Consider the following 17,330-nt stretch of genomic DNA (forward strand, 5'->3'; position numbering starts at 1 on the left):
CACATTCAAGGGTTTCAAATATCTTGTCTTGTTTGGTGCATTGAATTGAGGTAGCTGTTGTAATTTGTTGTGAAGATAGTGTGGTTGAGAAATAGTTTTAATTATGATAATATGATTGATCAGCTTTTACGTTTAGGCCTAGGCCTACATCATCACACTTCTACATTTCAACAACTGCTCGTTTCAAAATTCAACTTCTTATAAAAAGTTTTTAAATAAGATTATAAAGTTAGATGCTATCAGATATAAACTCCCACTCTTATTTTCTAATAGGTTGGAATTTTCCTCCGGTTGCACGTGGTGCTGGGACCTAGCAACCAGCGCCGTTGCTAGCAACCATTCTGCTACAGTAACCATAGCAACTGGTGAAGTTAGCTTCTGTACTGCCGCTGTTTTCCCCGTGAGTCTGTTACGCTAATAGTTTTTTTTTAAACGTTAGGTTAATATACATTTTCAATAGACTTTCCCGTCTTGTAGCTACCGTTAGACGGTCTACATCTCAAAGTAAAAGTTTCTGAAACGAATGAAATAAACGGAGGTTGGGAAATAATGGACCCTCCGGATGGAAACGATGACAGGAGTGAACAGAAGCTGCAGTCCGCTGCCTCGCTCAAGGCTTTCATGTTGAAAAACAGCACGAAAAGCAACCTGAACCTGTAAGTAACGTTAGACAATTGATACGAGTTATGTAAGCTAGCTTGGTAAGATCCACGGTCCACATGTGGCCAATTACAACAAAACAAAATCTAGTTTTAGTTAGAAGCTAAACACTCAGGAATTCTTCACTGACGTTGTTCTCTAATGTTGTAGCTATGACCACCTCACTCGGGTGTTGATAAAGGTGATGGATGAGCATCCCCAGAATGTGGTGGATGTGATTGAGGACATGAGCCGTGATGTGAAGTGGGGTTTATTTGAGAACAAGCAGAGCACCCTGAAAAACCTTCCCCAGACTACTGCTGCTGAGCTGCTGGCACAACAGCAGCGCCTGCTCTTTTCTCGGCCAGAGGATGGTGACCAGGAGGATGAACTGGTACTGGCTACACACACAAACACACACACTTCACATTTATAATGGACATTTGTAGTCGAAAAGGCCGTTAAACTTACACGCCTGTGTAACATTTCAATTAAAATTGAAAGATTTTCTTAGACATCCAATTAAGCCAGGTGTTAACAACTGTAATGAAAAAGTACTGGCAGCTTAATCGAATATCTGATCATATTTATAAATCGGTCCTGATTTGAATCGAATGGTATATTGTTAGAATTGACTAATCTATCTGTGCTGCTGATTCTAAGGAAAGGTCATGACTCATGACACAAGGGGCCCCCGGGTGCAGCCACATACAAATGCAAATATTTGCAAGTCAACTGTAACTAAGACGGGATACCATCCTTTCTACCTGCTGTGCACGATTTTTGAATCATAAATCAGCTCGGATCTGACTCAGACAACAGTGCTTTTGAATGTTAAAATGATCCCCTTGATTTATCTGCTGGTTATCCATTGCATTCCTGGTTGATGACCTTTGACCTCTTCCCAGTTAACACATTTTGATCTGGTGTTCTTAGTTCCTTCATTTGCCCAGGGAAGCTTGTTGTTTCACTGATGTAGTGTTACCCCACAGCAGTTGTGTGTACCATCAGCTATCTGTGAACACCTAGAATGTTTCTCACATATTACTCATATAGTATGTGGAGCTGAATTTGCATATGGTAACACAGTTTATCGGCCTCCATTAGGCAGAAACAGCTCTTCCTAATGTGAGTGAGATTGGCTTCTACCTGGAGCAGGCGGGGTTGGGTCTGGGCAGAGAGGAGATGCAGAGGGTCTTCCTGGCTCTGAAGCAGCTGGTTGAGTCTCAGGTGCTGCCACGCGTCAGACTGTGGGGGAAGATCCTGGGCACAGAGAGCAGCTACATCATCGCTGAAGCCGATAATAGAGAGGGGGAAGAGGAAATGGACCAGAGCACCGAGGAACCAGTTGAGGAAGAGGAGAAAGAGCCCGAGACTCAGGAATATGCGGTGAGGAAGTGGAAAGTACTCTATGACAGTAATACAAACAGATGCTCAAGAATGCTCAAATTGTCGTGGTAGGGGTATTTATTAACTGAGCTGCAGAAAAAAGCATGAATTTTCTTATTTATTGATTATTAACATGTTAAAGTTAAAGAAGTAACATTTTGGTAACTGGTCTTGTGGTGGCTTTGTTTTTTTCAGACGGATCTTCTTCTTCCCGAGTCAACCTTTAAAGTCCCACCAGTTGTGCCCAAGGAGGCCATAGGAACGGGTGCAAACAAGTATCTTTACTTTGTGTGCAAAGAGCCTGGTCTTCCTTGGGTGAAGCTGCCTACGGTCACTCCCGCACAGATCACTGTCGCTCGCCAGATCCGTAAGTTCTTCACGGGTCGGCTGGACACCCCGGTGGTGAGCTACCCGCCTTTCCCCGGGAACGAAGCCAACTACCTGAGAGCGCAGATCGCTCGCATCTCTGCCGGCACACAGGTCAGTCCGCAGGGCTACTTCCAGGCCGGGGAGGAGGAAGGGGACGATGAAGACGAGGGCGCAAGGGACAGCTTTGAAGTCAATCCGGACTTTGAGGGCGTTCAAGTTTTAGAGATGGCTGAGTCTTTGGCTGCCTGGGTGCATCATGTTCATCACATCCTGCTGCAGGTACTAGTCTGATCAAAGCAGGTTCATTGCCCTTTTTTGAGCTGATGTCTGTGCTTATTTAATGTTTGAATATGAACTGTGTTTCAGGGTCGCTGTAGTTGGGTGAACCTGGCTGTAAAATCAGGAGAAGACTCTAATGAGGAAGGAGACGGCGAGGAGAAGGAGGAGGAGCCTGATGAGCCTGATCCAGAAGTTGGACCCCCTCTGCTCACTCCCCTCTCCCAAGATGCAGGTCAGTCTTTGACCAAGGATGGAGTTATGAAAGGGAATTAGTTGTTCTTGCCTATGGAATAGCTTTAAATCCAAAATGTTCCTGTTTGAAAACTTGTAAATTTAGCTCCTGAATTTCCTCCATATCGTTTCTATGATTACCATGTTTGCATGGCGAGCCATGATGGAAAGTTTAAAAATCCTTGCTTTTAGGTAAAGCAAAATAACCATTATCATACAAAGCTTGATAACTAATTCCATCATAATGCATTATTTTGTAATACTGACTTATGTAAATATGTATAAATGAAAAACCATGCAGTTCCTGGTTTTTGACTGATGAACCCATGACTTCATTTTGCTTCATAACACAAAACTTGAAGAGATCAAAGTGTTTTTCTTGTGTGTGTCTCTTTAGAAATGTTCAACACCCCTCCATGGACCTCCAAGATGTCCTCTACTCTCACGGCCCAGCATGCAGTAGCCTTGCTGCGCTCTAACCTCTGGCCAGGGGCCTATGTATATGCTTGTGGAAAGTAAGTGACGAGATCAGAATATTCAGACTTCCCTGTGTTTGATTTTGAAGTCTCCTGAAGGCAATGTCGCTATAACAACCAAATGCTTTCTCTTCATTTAGGAAGTTTGAGAACATGTATGTTGGATGGGGTCTGAAGTATACAGGGGAAGGGTACAGTCCGTCTGTACCGCCAATACCACAGAAAGAATACCCCAGTGGACCAGAGATCACAGAGGCCATGGACCCTTCACTGGAGGAGGAGCAGGCGCTGAAAGAAGCTTTAGAGGAGCAGCAGGCTGCCCAAGAGCAGCTGGAGGACGAAGACGAGGAGGAGGAAGATGATGACTGAGAAAATACAGTTACATATCTTACATTTTTATGTTTAATTTTCAGGTATTTATTTGTAAGTCAATGGCAAAATAAATCAGTTTACTCAGCAACATGGCTTGATTTTGTCAATTCATTTCAGTATAGTTCAGTATTTGTAGAGGGCAGTAGTGTCAAGATGAGGCAGTGCCTATTTATTTACAGTCTTTGGGCAGTGCTTTCAGTAGTAGTACCATACTCTGTGGAGTTTTTGAGCCCTACGAGCCCAAATTATTATTCTGGGTTATTTTGTTCATGTGATGTGTACACACACAAGAACATAGATGCACACCAGTGACACAATACACATCTGCCAATGGTTTCAAACTATTCCACTGTTGTAGAAGTGGTGGCAATGTGCAAAGAAACAGCGATGTGGTAGAGGTGTCTTCATTTCAGCATAAAAACAAGGACCTTAAAGGCTAACTCTTTCCTCTTGTGTAAACAAGTGATGAAATCCTGAACTGATTCCAGAATCAACATAATATGCCAGCACGTATGAAATGTTCTTATTGAAAAAGATTACATATATGTAAAAGATTTAGGTATTTGATTGATACCAAATATTTTATAGAAGAGAGAAGAAGTTTAATAAAATAAGATGAATTAATAATAAGAAATAAAATATGAAAAAATACAATTAAAAGGACAGATTGAAGTCTGAGCACATTTTAATAATATTTAATTGTGCACATACTCTTTGCAAGTATAAAGGGTTATACAATATGTAATATCAGGGAAGAGAGAAAATAATGTTTATCCTTCTTTTTGTAAAAAGCTTTACACTAAAACCATCCCAATAAAATAATCTTGTTTTTTCTTCTCCATTTAAGATCTTTAAATAGATTGTATGGGCTATATCATATTTACCAGAAAGTGAAAAAAAAGAATAACGTTTTATTTAGAAGAAATATTCAGTTTATTTTCAACAACAATAACAGTTAACTTCATCGTCAGCAAAGTATGACTTATACCTTAGTGGGGTAAAAGTTATCGATTTTTAATACATTTAAAAAAATAAAAAAATGTAAAGGTGCACTATGCAGTTTGTTTACATTTGCAGAGCCTGCAGTTAGTTTACAAAACAACTTTTCAAGTAGCTTTCTAAACCAACAGTCTTAAAGAGATACAATTTTCCTGGGAAGAAGGTTTGTTTATTCAGTTATGAGATATGAGATAACTTACAAAATGTTCACTTTTCGGACACACCCGTTACATAGTGCACCTTTAAAAAAGTTACACAAGCGAATACTACGTCATCAAACATCGACTGTCGCGTGCTGTAGAAAGCAGATCAACATGGCTGCCTGCGTGAGGATGCTCGGGGCTGCGAGACAGCTACACAAAAATTCGGTTATTTTCGTGAAACCAAACTGGTCCGGGGTGTTCAGCAGGACCCCTCTGACCGAGACACCTGCCCCTAAACGGCTACAGCCCCCGAGGTTCTACAGCAGCACCGGGACCTCACATAAAACATGGACCAGCCGCTTATCTGACATCCCATCCAGCAGCACAGCAATGACAGCTGGCAGCAGAGCGAGCGCCAGACCTCACCGGTGGATGCGGGTCGGTGGGGCCGTATACAACTGCGGCCAAAGCGGTCTCCTCTCTACACCGCCGTCCTCTCGACTCTACATGGTTCCCGACAGGATGTTCGGGAACCGGGCGAGCGGTGCGGAGGACGGCGGGGACAGTGCGGGCTCTGGGGGAGAGGAGTCCGGGGGAGACGGGGGAGGTGGAGTGCCGCACAGCGGACCTCAAATGACGGCCCTTACCCCTATGATGGTCCCGGAGGTGTTTCCCAACGTGCCTCTCATCGCCGTGAGCAGGAATCCCGTGTTCCCCCGCTTCATCAAGATCATAGAGGTGAGGATGATGCAACCTTACGTCTGCCTGTCCCCTAGCCGCTGGGTTCAAGGACATACGGGGGTTGATGCAACAACCACATAGCAAAAGTGGTTATCCTTTTACTTTTGAAGGGAAAACACTCCAGATGAAGTCTGTTGTGGCTGCGGAACTAAATGTGTGTGGGAATCATTTTAATGTGTGTTGTTCTGTTCCATCAGAGATACTACTGTATATATGAGATATGAGTAAGAGACTGTGTTGTCATCCAACTGTACACAGTGCAGTGCAATTCGAAATTGGGTTTCTCCTGCTCCCCGGGGCAAAGTACTAGCATGAATGATGCAACATTTGCAAACATTAAAAACTACACATTGTTTGGAAACAACAAGGTACAGAACTGGTGAAAACGGAACGCAACACAAGGTAGAAACAGGTAGTACATCAAACTAATACATCATCCTGGATGATGTATTAGGCAGGATAGGGCAAGTGAGTGAAAACGCATATTTTTTTTGTGTGTGTCACATAACTCAATTTTGTACGTAAACATCATCAGTATCTTGGTCTCAAAACGTCCGCTTCATCCAAACCTTTTTGATTGACATCTCCATGTTCTGTCCATATACTACAATAGCGCATGAAAAAAAAATGGAAACTTCAGAGGTGCACAGCGCAAGCAAAACAGTACGCCAGTACGCCACCATTGTTTTTAATTACATGGAAAGTATTTTCAGTAATAATTTAGTTACTCAAGGTATTGCTTCAGCTAATATGGATTAATCTTGTATCACAGACAAAGACAAAAGCTCCGTTTGTGCTTTCAGTGTGTGTGATGCATATATGTTTGTTTTACTGTCAGGTAAAAAACAAGGAGTTGATGGAGATTTTGAGGAGGAAGGTTCGTCTGGCTCAGCCGTATGCTGGAGTCTTCCTGAAGAGAGATGATGGGTAAGTCTGATAACTCATTCCCCTGAAACAATCACTGATGTTCAGGTTGATGCAGGCCTGAAAAGAAGAAATGTGCTTTTGACTGTGTGCTTACATACTCTTCTTCACCACTAATCTTACTGTCGCTTGCCTTTACTCGACTTGTAAATGGTGATCTTCTTAACGTAACAATTGATCATCTGTTAATTTTAACCAGCTTCAGGAATGCATTGTATTTGTCATTAATGTAAGTGGGCTTTAATAATGGCTCTTATTTTCAATAATTATTGCCCTTCATGACAGCGTATGGACATTTGGCGCTGTGTGGTCTGAGGATAGGTTTTCAGTCTCTCAGACGTTTGCACTTCATAGTGAGTGCCTCAATATTTTCAAATGACTGTCTGCAATAATCGGTGAAATATGCTAAGACTTGCCACGTGGCCTGTTGTCTTTGTCTGTGTGTGGGTTGTAATGAGGGTTTTCTGTGTGTCTTGCAGTAATGAGTCGGATGTGGTGGAGTCTCTGGATGCCGTCTACTCTACGGGTACGTTTGTTCAGATTCACGAGATGCAGGACCTGGGAGACAAGCTGAGGATGATCGTCATGGGACACCGCAGGTAAGAAGATATTTTTGGGTAGAACTGATAGAGTTTGGATCCAATGAATATCTGTGGACTGTTTTCTCCATGGCACACAGTTGCTTTCACCTTGCTTAGACCTCTTATGTATGTATACTCTGGTCCATCAGGATCCGTATCACCAAACAGCTGGAGATGGAGCCCGAGGAGGCAGCGGCGGCGACTGAACCGGAATCGGAGGCCGAGTCCCAACCCAAACCCTCACCCAGACGCAAAGCCAAACGCAACCGCAAGGACCCAGCAGGCCCTCTGGCAGAGCAGCTGGAGGACAAGGTCTGTCAACATACATGGCCCTCTAATGCAGTATCTGTACCCTTCTACCACACATACACTGTCAGCCAACAGCTCTCAAGCTTTACTAAGACAAACACTGGAGAAGGACATGCAACCAAACAACAAATTCACCAACCCTTTACATAAGTACACATTGAATGGAATTGCATACTGTTAAGAACTTTGGGACAACGAGTGAATAAGCTGCGACTCAAAACGAAGGTAGAACACAAAGCTGAGAAAGCAACCAGCCAAACTATTCACTAAATAATGTTGTGTGTAATCAAATTACCACAATCTAAATGAATCGCAGACAACCTGACTCCAGTTAGAGGAATAAAAACGTAGGACTACTGCTTAGGTTTTTGGTCTGTGTGTAAATAAGGAAGTTTTCATGTGTAGTCCACTCAGCTGTGTCTACTTATTGACTCTCTGAAGCGACAACGAGGGAAATGCTTAATACAATGAGAGTGTTTTTTTAACCTGGGGCCTCTAAACCAGTTAATCCAGTTTTTTACAGAACATAATAATGAGATTAGACCTCCCTTTAGTAATTTAGGTCACCATGTAAATATACAAAGAAATAACGGCAAAAGTAGCTGTACAAATAATAGAACTGGGCACCCACATTTTTTTAATGATCTCCATTTTCACATATGAACCACTCTGCTTCTCATGTATATTTGGGTAATACCGCTTTTCTCCTCATTAGTTTATAAGTGGTGTTAGTAGGAGTATTTGTAGTTCATATTCATTGTCATATAGATGAAGGAGATTGTTAACTCTGTTGTTGTTCAGATTTCAGATGCAGACCTGGGTCCAGAACTTCAGCCTCTGCCCTCCTCCAACATTCTGATGGTGGAAGTGGACAACATTCAACACGAGCAGTTCACGGTCACAGAGGAGGTCAAGGTACACAACACACATTTAAAAATGTGACACAGTCGGGGACTTTGTGTTCTACTCATGTGATTTTCATTATTGAATTAATGAATTTTCTTCAGATGTCATTAACATCGGTATAAATGAATAACAAGAATCTGTGTGTGTGTGTGTGTGTGTGTGTTTGTGTGTGTGTGTGTGTGTGTGTGTGTGTGTGTGTGTGTGTGTGTGTGTGTGTGTGTGTGTGTGTGTGTGTGTGTGTGTGTGTGTGTGTGTGTGTGTGTGTGTGTGTGTGTGTGTGTGTGTGTGTGTGTGTGTGTGTGTGTGTGTGTGTGTGTGTGTGTGTGTGTGTGTGTGTGTGTGTGTTCTGCAGGCACTGACAGCAGAGATAGTGAAGACCATCAGGGACATCATTGCACTCAACCCCCTCTACAGGTCAGTTATGACACTGGTGACAACTGACAAGTGGAAGGAAAAACCTTAATAAATAGAGAAACATATAGAATGCAGAAGTGTCCTCCGGTGCACTACATGGTACCATTAAGCATTTAACACCCCATCATGTACTGTGGCATGTATACACATGCTATGCAGGTCCAGAAGCCATGATTTTGAGTTGAAAGAGGAAAATATCGAAGGGACTTTTTGGGAAGGTTTAAAGGAATCAAAAATTGGACACGGCCCCACCGTATCTCAGGGCAGCAAGCTCAGGGAGAAATCCAGATGTAGTGATGCGGGAATAAGTGTGTCTGTCTGTTTGTTTGTGTGTCAGGGAGTCGGTCCTCCAAATGATGCAGGCTGGCCAGAGAGTGGTTGATAATCCCATCTACCTCAGCGACATGGGAGCAGCTCTGACGGGAGCAGAGTCACATGAACTACAGGACGTCTTGGAGGAGATTAATGTGAGAAGCCTGTGTATTCTTAAAGGCCTGTTAAAGACAGTCCTGGATGATTGATTCTGTAATATAAGTTCTCAGGAAAGTGGCTTTGTGCTACACTTTAACGGAGGTGGGGAAGTTGATCAGATGTGCATTGTCCATTTTCTCAAACTAACCAGTTAGTACCCATTCTTCAAGTCTTTTCTCTTTGACATATGGTTAACATTCCCGCCTGTTTAACAACAGCACACACATGCTGACCTTAGTTTTTCAAAATGAATGTTTTTCTTCTATCTAGTGTCTTCTATTGAACCGTGCAGGTCTTTAAAACCTGTCCCCCTGTCTCTCTGCAGATTCCCAAGCGTCTCTACAAGGCTCTGTCTTTGCTGAAGAAGGAGTATGAGCTGAGCAAACTGCAGCAGCGACTGGGCCGAGAGGTCAGAGGTCATTAACAAACATGTGTGAGCTTTAAGCAGCCACTGCTCTGCTAACACCCCCCCCCTCACCCCTTCACCTGTCTGCTCTGCTCACAGGTGGAAGAGAAGATCAAGCAGACTCACAGGAAGTACCTGCTACAGGAGCAGCTCAAGATCATTAAGAAGGTAGAACTGCCTTTCTGTCTGTCTGTCATTGCGTCATTTTGTCTTTCAGTAAAATACTCTATCTCTTAAACTCAATGGAGGCTTGCAACAGACTTTATATCCGTCAAGGCTTTAGACTTGCAACTTACCTTTCCTGTAGGTCACACCAGTGCAACTTCAAAACTATTAGTGTGTCAGTCCACCAAATGGGACACTTGGATAGCCACGTACTGAATGATATTATCCTGCTGTAGGTAGGGTTTTATTACAGAGATAATGTACTGGATTGCATAAGATTGCATGCATTTTTTACCATATCGAACCTGCCCTCAGAATGTGTCAGGTTCTTGTATTACTGTCAGAAATTCACATTTATAATTTTATTGCAAAATATTGCACACCAAATAATCCCATGTATGGAGATAACAATCTTCTAGACCACATGCAGTAGGCCTAAAGTGATAGTATCTTAACACAAGTTGTGCTGTGATTTGCACCACTTAGACTGATCCTAGAACAGCATGTCTGAGTAGCAGGTCTGTGAAGGTGTACCCATTAAAACATTGTGTGTGGGTTTTCAGGAGCTGGGTCTGGAAAAAGAGGACAAAGACGCCATCGAGGAGAAGTTCAGAGAGAGACTCAAAGAGAGAACTGTCCCTCCGCACATAATGGACGTCATCAACGAGGAACTCAACAAACTGGGCCTGCTGGACAACCACTCCTCCGAGTTCAAGTAGGTCCTTTCTAAATGTTGTCCCACTGTCACGGGAGGGTGCCATTTAAAGGATGATGTCACTTAATTAGAGGACTTGAGTCCAGAACAAGTTATCTACTGAACAGAGTAGCATGACATTTAGTTTGGGTATTCATGATGTATGGGAAACGATTTATTTTGGGCATTGATGAGATTATTAAAGTGTAATCTCAAATTGTCTGCAGGTGCAAAATGACATCAATTTATAATTTTTTTTCCCTATACATTTTGTATGCACTGGTAGTTCTGTTGATATAACAAATATGTGCTTGTGTGTTTCAGTGTAACTCGTAACTATCTGGACTGGCTAACCAGCATGCCCTGGGGGACCTACAGTGAAGAGAACTTGGCATTGGATAAAGCCAAAGAGGTTCTGGAAGAAGACCATTACGGAATGGACGATGTCAAGAAACGCATATTGGTGAGTAAATGTACACACACACACACACACACACACACACACACACACACACACACACACACACACACACACACACACACACACACACACACACACACACACACACACACACACACACACACACACACACACACACATAAATGAATGTGTTTTCTTGGTTGGCAGATGATTGGGTAGAACTATCCACACATCAACAATAACAATGTGAAGCTTTTTTACTAGTTGAGATGAACCCGACCTGTCTGTCTTTGTGCAGGAATTCATAGCAGTGAGCCAACTGCGCGGCTCCACCCAAGGAAAGATCCTGTGTTTCTACGGTCCCCCGGGCGTAGGAAAGACGTCCATCGCCCGCTCCATAGCCCGGGCCCTCAACAGAGAGTACTTCAGGTTCAGCGTGGGAGGAATGACCGACGTGGCTGAGATTAAAGGACACAGGTCTGGTAGTCTTTACTGCCATTATTACTACTGAGGGACCGTATGATAGCTCGCTTACATTGTCAGTCTGATGTACTGATTTCTGTCTGCTAGAATTAAGGGAATCTGTGTGACCAAACTGAATTTGAGGGCAGATAACTGATAATTGTTTTTGCTTGTTATGGCAGATACTGATATGATAATATACATTTTAAGATGAATAGAAAAGTAAAAGCTATTCTTTCAGATTGACAAGTTTATTTCTCAAATACAGTCAGCTAGTATTCTGTTATTAAAACAATAACAGTGATTTCTTTAATGCCCATTCTGTATCAGCCACATATATATCTACCTCCCTAGTTTCAACTTCAATATAAATATATAGAGTGAAGATTATAAAAAAATGTGTGTGTGTGTGTGTGTGTGTGTGTTTTTGTGTTCAGGAGGACCTATGTAGGTGCGATGCCAGGGAAGATTATCCAGTGCCTGAAGAAAACCAAGACAGAGAACCCTCTGGTGCTTATAGACGAGGTCAGTCTGTTGGTCCTGCTCTTGTAGTTGTATCTGTTTGCCTCAATGTGTATTCATATCAGAACCATAATCATATCTATAGATACCGATGTATACTGTATTTATCTGATAGCATCTTTTTTTCCTCTCTTACAATTAAGCTGTTAACAATACATGTGTATGGATAAACTTTGCTTACACTAGCCATCTAAAAATAAAATCTTAGTCTCAATCTGTGAAACAAATATTTTCTACTCTCCTAAAGGAAGAAATACATATCCCGCAACATGACTTACTTGTGCAACACTGCTTATTTTTTTAATAATTTTTTTTTTGGTTCAGCACAGTTCAAACACTTCAAATGAAATTGAAAGTGCAACCTTGTAAGTTGTTAAACTAACCATGGCAACATTTTCCAAGCATTTCGGAAAAAAATAAACTCTTGCTTGTACTTATAGTCCAGCCAGTTGTACCTAATTTGACCATTGAGTATATATACTGCAGATGTTTGTTTGGTTAATACATGTACACATAGAGAGAGACAGATCACAAAACATGAACTGCATTCTCATGACAAGTGTGGAGATGAACCTTGTGTGTTGATTATCGCGCTGTAGAATACTCTGCAGCTTGAGTGATAATTGCCTCTGCCAAGTAAATATATGATGAAGATGTAAATGATGATGATAACACAGCTTTCTCTAACCTGTTATTACCAGGTGGATAAGATCGGTCGCGGTTACCAAGGCGATCCATCGTCCGCATTGCTGGAGCTACTGGATCCCGAACAGAACGCCAACTTCCTCGACCACTACCTCGACGTCCCCGTAGATCTGTCAAAGGTAAGTGTGTGTGTGTGTGTGTGTGTGTGTGTGTGTGTGTGTGTGTGTGTGTGTGTGTGTGTGTGTGTGTGTGTGTGTGTGTTGTATGTACAGTCTATGTGAAAAATGACACGTTAAAAAAAGGCAGATTTTTTTTAAATCTTGCCCCCCATCTCTCACCGCTCCAATTCAGATTTTATTCATCTGCACGGCCAATGTGCTGGACACCATCCCAGAGCCGCTCAGAGACAGGATGGAGATGATCAATGTGTCTGGCTACGTGGCCCAGGAGAAATTAGCCATCGCCGAGGTAACACCAACTTCCACTTCTGTATTTATGCGATTTTGTTAAGAAAAGGTTTTAAAGAGTGTTCTGTGTAAAATTGTATTATTTTTTTTTTATTATTATTCTTGAAATGATTATTGGTTTAGTTTTTTGAGATCTAACATTTCAAGCAGAAAATACAATATGCCTTAATAGTAAAAAAAATTTTTGTGTGTGTGTCTGTCTGTGTGTCTGTGTGTGTCTGTGCAGCGTTACCTGGTCCCTCAGCTTCGTACTCTGTGTGGTTTGACTGAAGAGAAAGCCTCAATTTCACCTGACGCCCTCAGTCTGCTCATCAGGCAGTACTGCAGGGAATCCGGAGTCAGGAACCTACAGAAACAAGTTGAAAAGGTAAATAACTGTAAAGCTTTGTACCAGCCTGCTCAGAACAAAGATAATGTTAATCAGCAGAATATTCTGCAGGTCACAAAAACTAAATTGTAACAGGACTTCAACATTTTCAGTGAGTGGGATGATGATACAGTCTGGTAGAAAAACCACCTTCTGAATGAAAGAAAAGAAAAACCACCTTCTAAATGAATCATAAAGTCACCGGTATTAATTCTGAAACCAAGGGCTTTGCAGACAGAATATGGTTCTTAGTGACAACACTGCATTATTTCTTATCTTCACAGCACTGTCACATCCCCGTTTGTTTTGTGAGTGTTATCCCTTATCCACCTGTCTGTCTGTCAGGTTTTCCGTAAAGTGGCGTTCGGCATCGTCAGCGGTGAGAAAAGCGCAGTGACCGTCACACCAGACAACCTGCAGGACTACGTGGGCAAACCCATTTTCACAGTGGACCGAATGTACGATATCACCCCACCAGGAGTGGTTATGGGACTGGCATGGACCTCTATGGGTGAGAGACAAGCACACTCACAAAAACATACACAAATAGAAAAAAAAACACTCCCGCAAATATAACACAAAACACACGCACACACACATACCAATAACACACACACACACACACACACACACACACACACACACACACACACACACACACACTAAGACTTAGACTTTACTTGATCGTCATTTAAATACACCAGTGCACATATTAAATGAAATGTCGTTACCTTGGCTCACGGTGGAGTGGACACATAAAAATATCTAAAATTCAAATATTCACAGAAGATCACACACACACACACACACACACACACACAAATACTCACCTGCATACAAAAACACACAGAAAAAAAAACACCCACAAAACACACCCACAAATATATGCCAAAAATACACACAAACATAAATAAACACTCCCACAATTATAACAAAAACACACACACACACACACACACACACACACACACACACACACACACACACACACACACACACACATATAAAAACACACTCACAAAAACCAAGACACACGACACACAACCCAGTTCCAATAGAAAACGTCATACTGAATGTCCTACCTGCATTTTGTCATCTGTATAGGAGGGACAACGCTGTTCATTGAGACTTCTCTGCGCCGTCCTTCTGCAGCAGACTCTAAAGGAGACGGCTCGTTGGAGGTTACAGGTCAGTCACTTAGGCCACACACTGTAGTCACTCTGCAGGGTGGAGGTTATCTTCTGGTATCTTTAGCTGGCACTCAACACAGAGCATATATTAAAGCTGTTTGTGCTCCCTCTACAGGTCAGCTGGGTGATGTTATGAAGGAAAGTGCAAAAATTGCTTCAACCTATGCCAGAGCCTTCCTGATGAACCATCAACCAGAGAATCAATTCCTGGTCAACTCCCACCTACACCTGCATGTCCCCGAGGTAACCATCGCGATACAGTGCTATATTTAAATGGTTAACTGATTACTTTGCATTAGTCACTGTATTTTTTTTAACTTATTTTGTACTAGTTACTTAATGATATGCAAGCCAGAATACATATAGTTTGTGTAGCATTTGAAAAATGGATGTTGTATTAATTGATAATGGTTCAATTAGTGATTTCATTTACTATTTATTTCCCTCTTTATATTCCATCATCTGTTTTAATATTGTTCAGAAGTGCCTGAAGCCATCATTTAGATTTTGAAAATATCCTGCTCTAGCGTTCCCTGTGATAGTATTAAGAAATGAACTGTGTCCATGGCAGCATTGCATATTTCCTATCTGTTTGTCTATAACCATCTCTTGTTTTTAGGGGGCAACTCCCAAGGATGGACCGAGCGCTGGCTGCACCATTGTCACAGCACTGTTGTCCCTGGCAACCAACCAGGCTGTGCGTCAGAACGTAGCCATGACTGGTGAACTGTCACTGACTGGCAAAATACTGCCAGTGGGTGGAATCAAAGAGAAAACCATCGCTGTAAGCACACATACTTTGCTGCATGTATATTACACTGTTAAAACCAGTATAGCTTTCCTTGAGTTGTCCACAAAAGGATTTATTTTGACTGATTATTTATCAACCCTGTCACACAATGTAATCTTCATTGCTCTCACATTCAGTTATGGACCCACAGAGGTGCACAGGTTCTAACATGCACTAACCACGTGTCCAGATTAACACGACCTATGGCCGACTGAGAGCCCATACAGTATTCTGATTGATCAGTTTGATGTTGTGAGGAACAAAATAATTATCTCATCTTTCCAGTCTAACCAGTGAATCTAAGATGATAATTACCAAATAAAATGTGAAAGGGCTCTGGTGTAATGCTAGCAGACAAATGCACAAAGTCACTCTTGTGCTTTATGCAGTTTAAAAAATAGGGCAGATCTTGACATGGCTTTTAAACCCATAAGGGAATGAATTAAAGATCAGTAGTGGTAATGTGTAAGAATTGGAGTTCAACAAACTTTATTTCCAGTTGCCTGTTACATTTTTTTTTATTTGCACAAAGTCAATATTGTGTCACGATTGCTTCATAAGAAAGGTCAAGCGTGACTAAAATGATTAGGACTCAGGGCGCACTCACAATCACGCTCAAGCACGTTACAGATCAACTGGGCCAAGTGTGAGTGCGCCATCGGACCCCGGTAACCAATAATATCTACAGCGATTTACTGACACTATGTCCAGTACTAGTGACAAGTACTGTTGTTAGACCGTACTGCTGTTGGGGAAATAATACATGTGTTTCTGTCATTTTGAAATGTGTTTCAAATTAATGAGTTAAATAACTTGAGATCCTTTTCCCTGTCAGGCCCGTCGTGCTGGTGTGACCTGCATGGTCCTGCCAGCTGAGAACAGGAAGGACTTCTCTGACCTGGCAGACTACATCACAGAGGGCCTGGAGGTTCACTTTGTGGATCACTACAGCCAAGTCTTCCCCATTGTCTTCTCTCAGAACCCGTCGTAACCTGCTCTCAGCTACAGCACTAGAATGAAGCCAAGATGTCCAGGATGTTTTATCATGGCACCAGACCCAGAAAACTGTTTGTTTTCACAAAACACTGAAGTCATTCTGGTTGTTGGTAAAAAAAAAAAAAATCCAGTTTCCACCAAAGGAGGAAATGGAAGGGGACCGCCATGTGATATAGGGGGACAACATCACTGAACTGTAACTATGGAGCCAACTGTGCCGAAGATGGACAGGCAAAGAAGAGTGAAGGTGATGATGAACCCTAGCCTGTCATCACAGGATACAATGCTATGGATGAGCTGCTAGGCAGCCTCTTGCCCCAACAGCTCTCATTATACAGGGCTAAGGACTCATGGATGCATAGATTTCTTATATTATTTTATATTATTATAGGCCAGCTGTGATGATAATGATGTTGAAATAAAATAAATGATGAAAATAACTTTGCTGGCTGCTGTTATCTGTTTTAATAAACCTGTAATCCTGTGAATGTATTATTTATTTACACAACTGAGAACTGATGTTACACACATTACAAACTGACACGAATAATATATGAAAACAAGTCTGTGTTTGTGGTATGTGTGCATTCACAGCTGTAACATGGAGGAAAATATATTTTGATGTTTTAAATTGAAACATGAAATGTGCTGACGTTTAATAAAGACATATTAAATAATAAAATCCTGAAGCAATCCAATACATGTGTAAAACTAGGATAATTGTTAACAAATACCATTTCATCCTTTCTTTTGAATTATATTCCAGCAATTTGTGCGTTTTTGTGCTTCAGCCCATCCAAATCAGACAAATACCAGGTTAATGTTTAAGACACATTGGGGAAAATGTTGGGAAATAGTTGTGATAACAGGAAACATTTTTTTTAAATAAAATCACAACATGACCCCAGTAGGTATAAACAAAATAAATTACCAATTTTGATTATTTCGTGATAAAGCTTTTA

General features: G+C 41.8%; 2 protein-coding genes across 2 annotated transcripts; both read left to right on the forward strand.

The window, feature by feature from the left end:
* Positions 1-549: 549 nt before the first annotated feature.
* Positions 550-3,752, forward strand: rsph4a (radial spoke head component 4A; the record flags this gene model as incomplete). Its single annotated transcript, XM_080032507.1, has 7 exons — positions 550-656; positions 811-1,033; positions 1,747-2,028; positions 2,224-2,676; positions 2,764-2,908; positions 3,305-3,422; positions 3,524-3,752. 7 exons carry the CDS (start codon positions 550-552, stop codon positions 3,750-3,752), a joined length of 1,557 nt encoding a protein of 518 aa, XP_079888633.1.
* Positions 3,753-5,067: 1,315 nt separating this feature from the next.
* On the forward strand, positions 5,068-16,922 carry lonp1 (lon peptidase 1, mitochondrial). Its single transcript, XM_080032024.1, has 21 exons — positions 5,068-5,635; positions 6,477-6,565; positions 7,042-7,161; positions 7,293-7,455; positions 8,254-8,367; positions 8,711-8,772; positions 9,110-9,239; positions 9,569-9,652; positions 9,749-9,817; positions 10,378-10,529; positions 10,833-10,971; positions 11,228-11,406; positions 11,829-11,916; positions 12,615-12,737; positions 12,910-13,026; positions 13,252-13,392; positions 13,738-13,903; positions 14,497-14,580; positions 14,698-14,825; positions 15,202-15,366; positions 16,208-16,922. The coding sequence occupies exons 1-21, from the start codon at positions 5,069-5,071 to the stop codon at positions 16,361-16,363; spliced, it is 3,036 nt and encodes a 1,011-aa protein (XP_079888150.1). The 5' UTR covers position 5,068; the 3' UTR covers positions 16,364-16,922.
* The last annotated feature ends 408 nt before the right edge of the window (positions 16,923-17,330 follow it).

Source organism: Ammodytes marinus (assembly GCF_949987685.1).
Source record: "Ammodytes marinus genome assembly, chromosome: 8".
In the NCBI taxonomy this organism is placed as follows: Eukaryota; Metazoa; Chordata; class Actinopteri; order Uranoscopiformes; family Ammodytidae; genus Ammodytes; species Ammodytes marinus.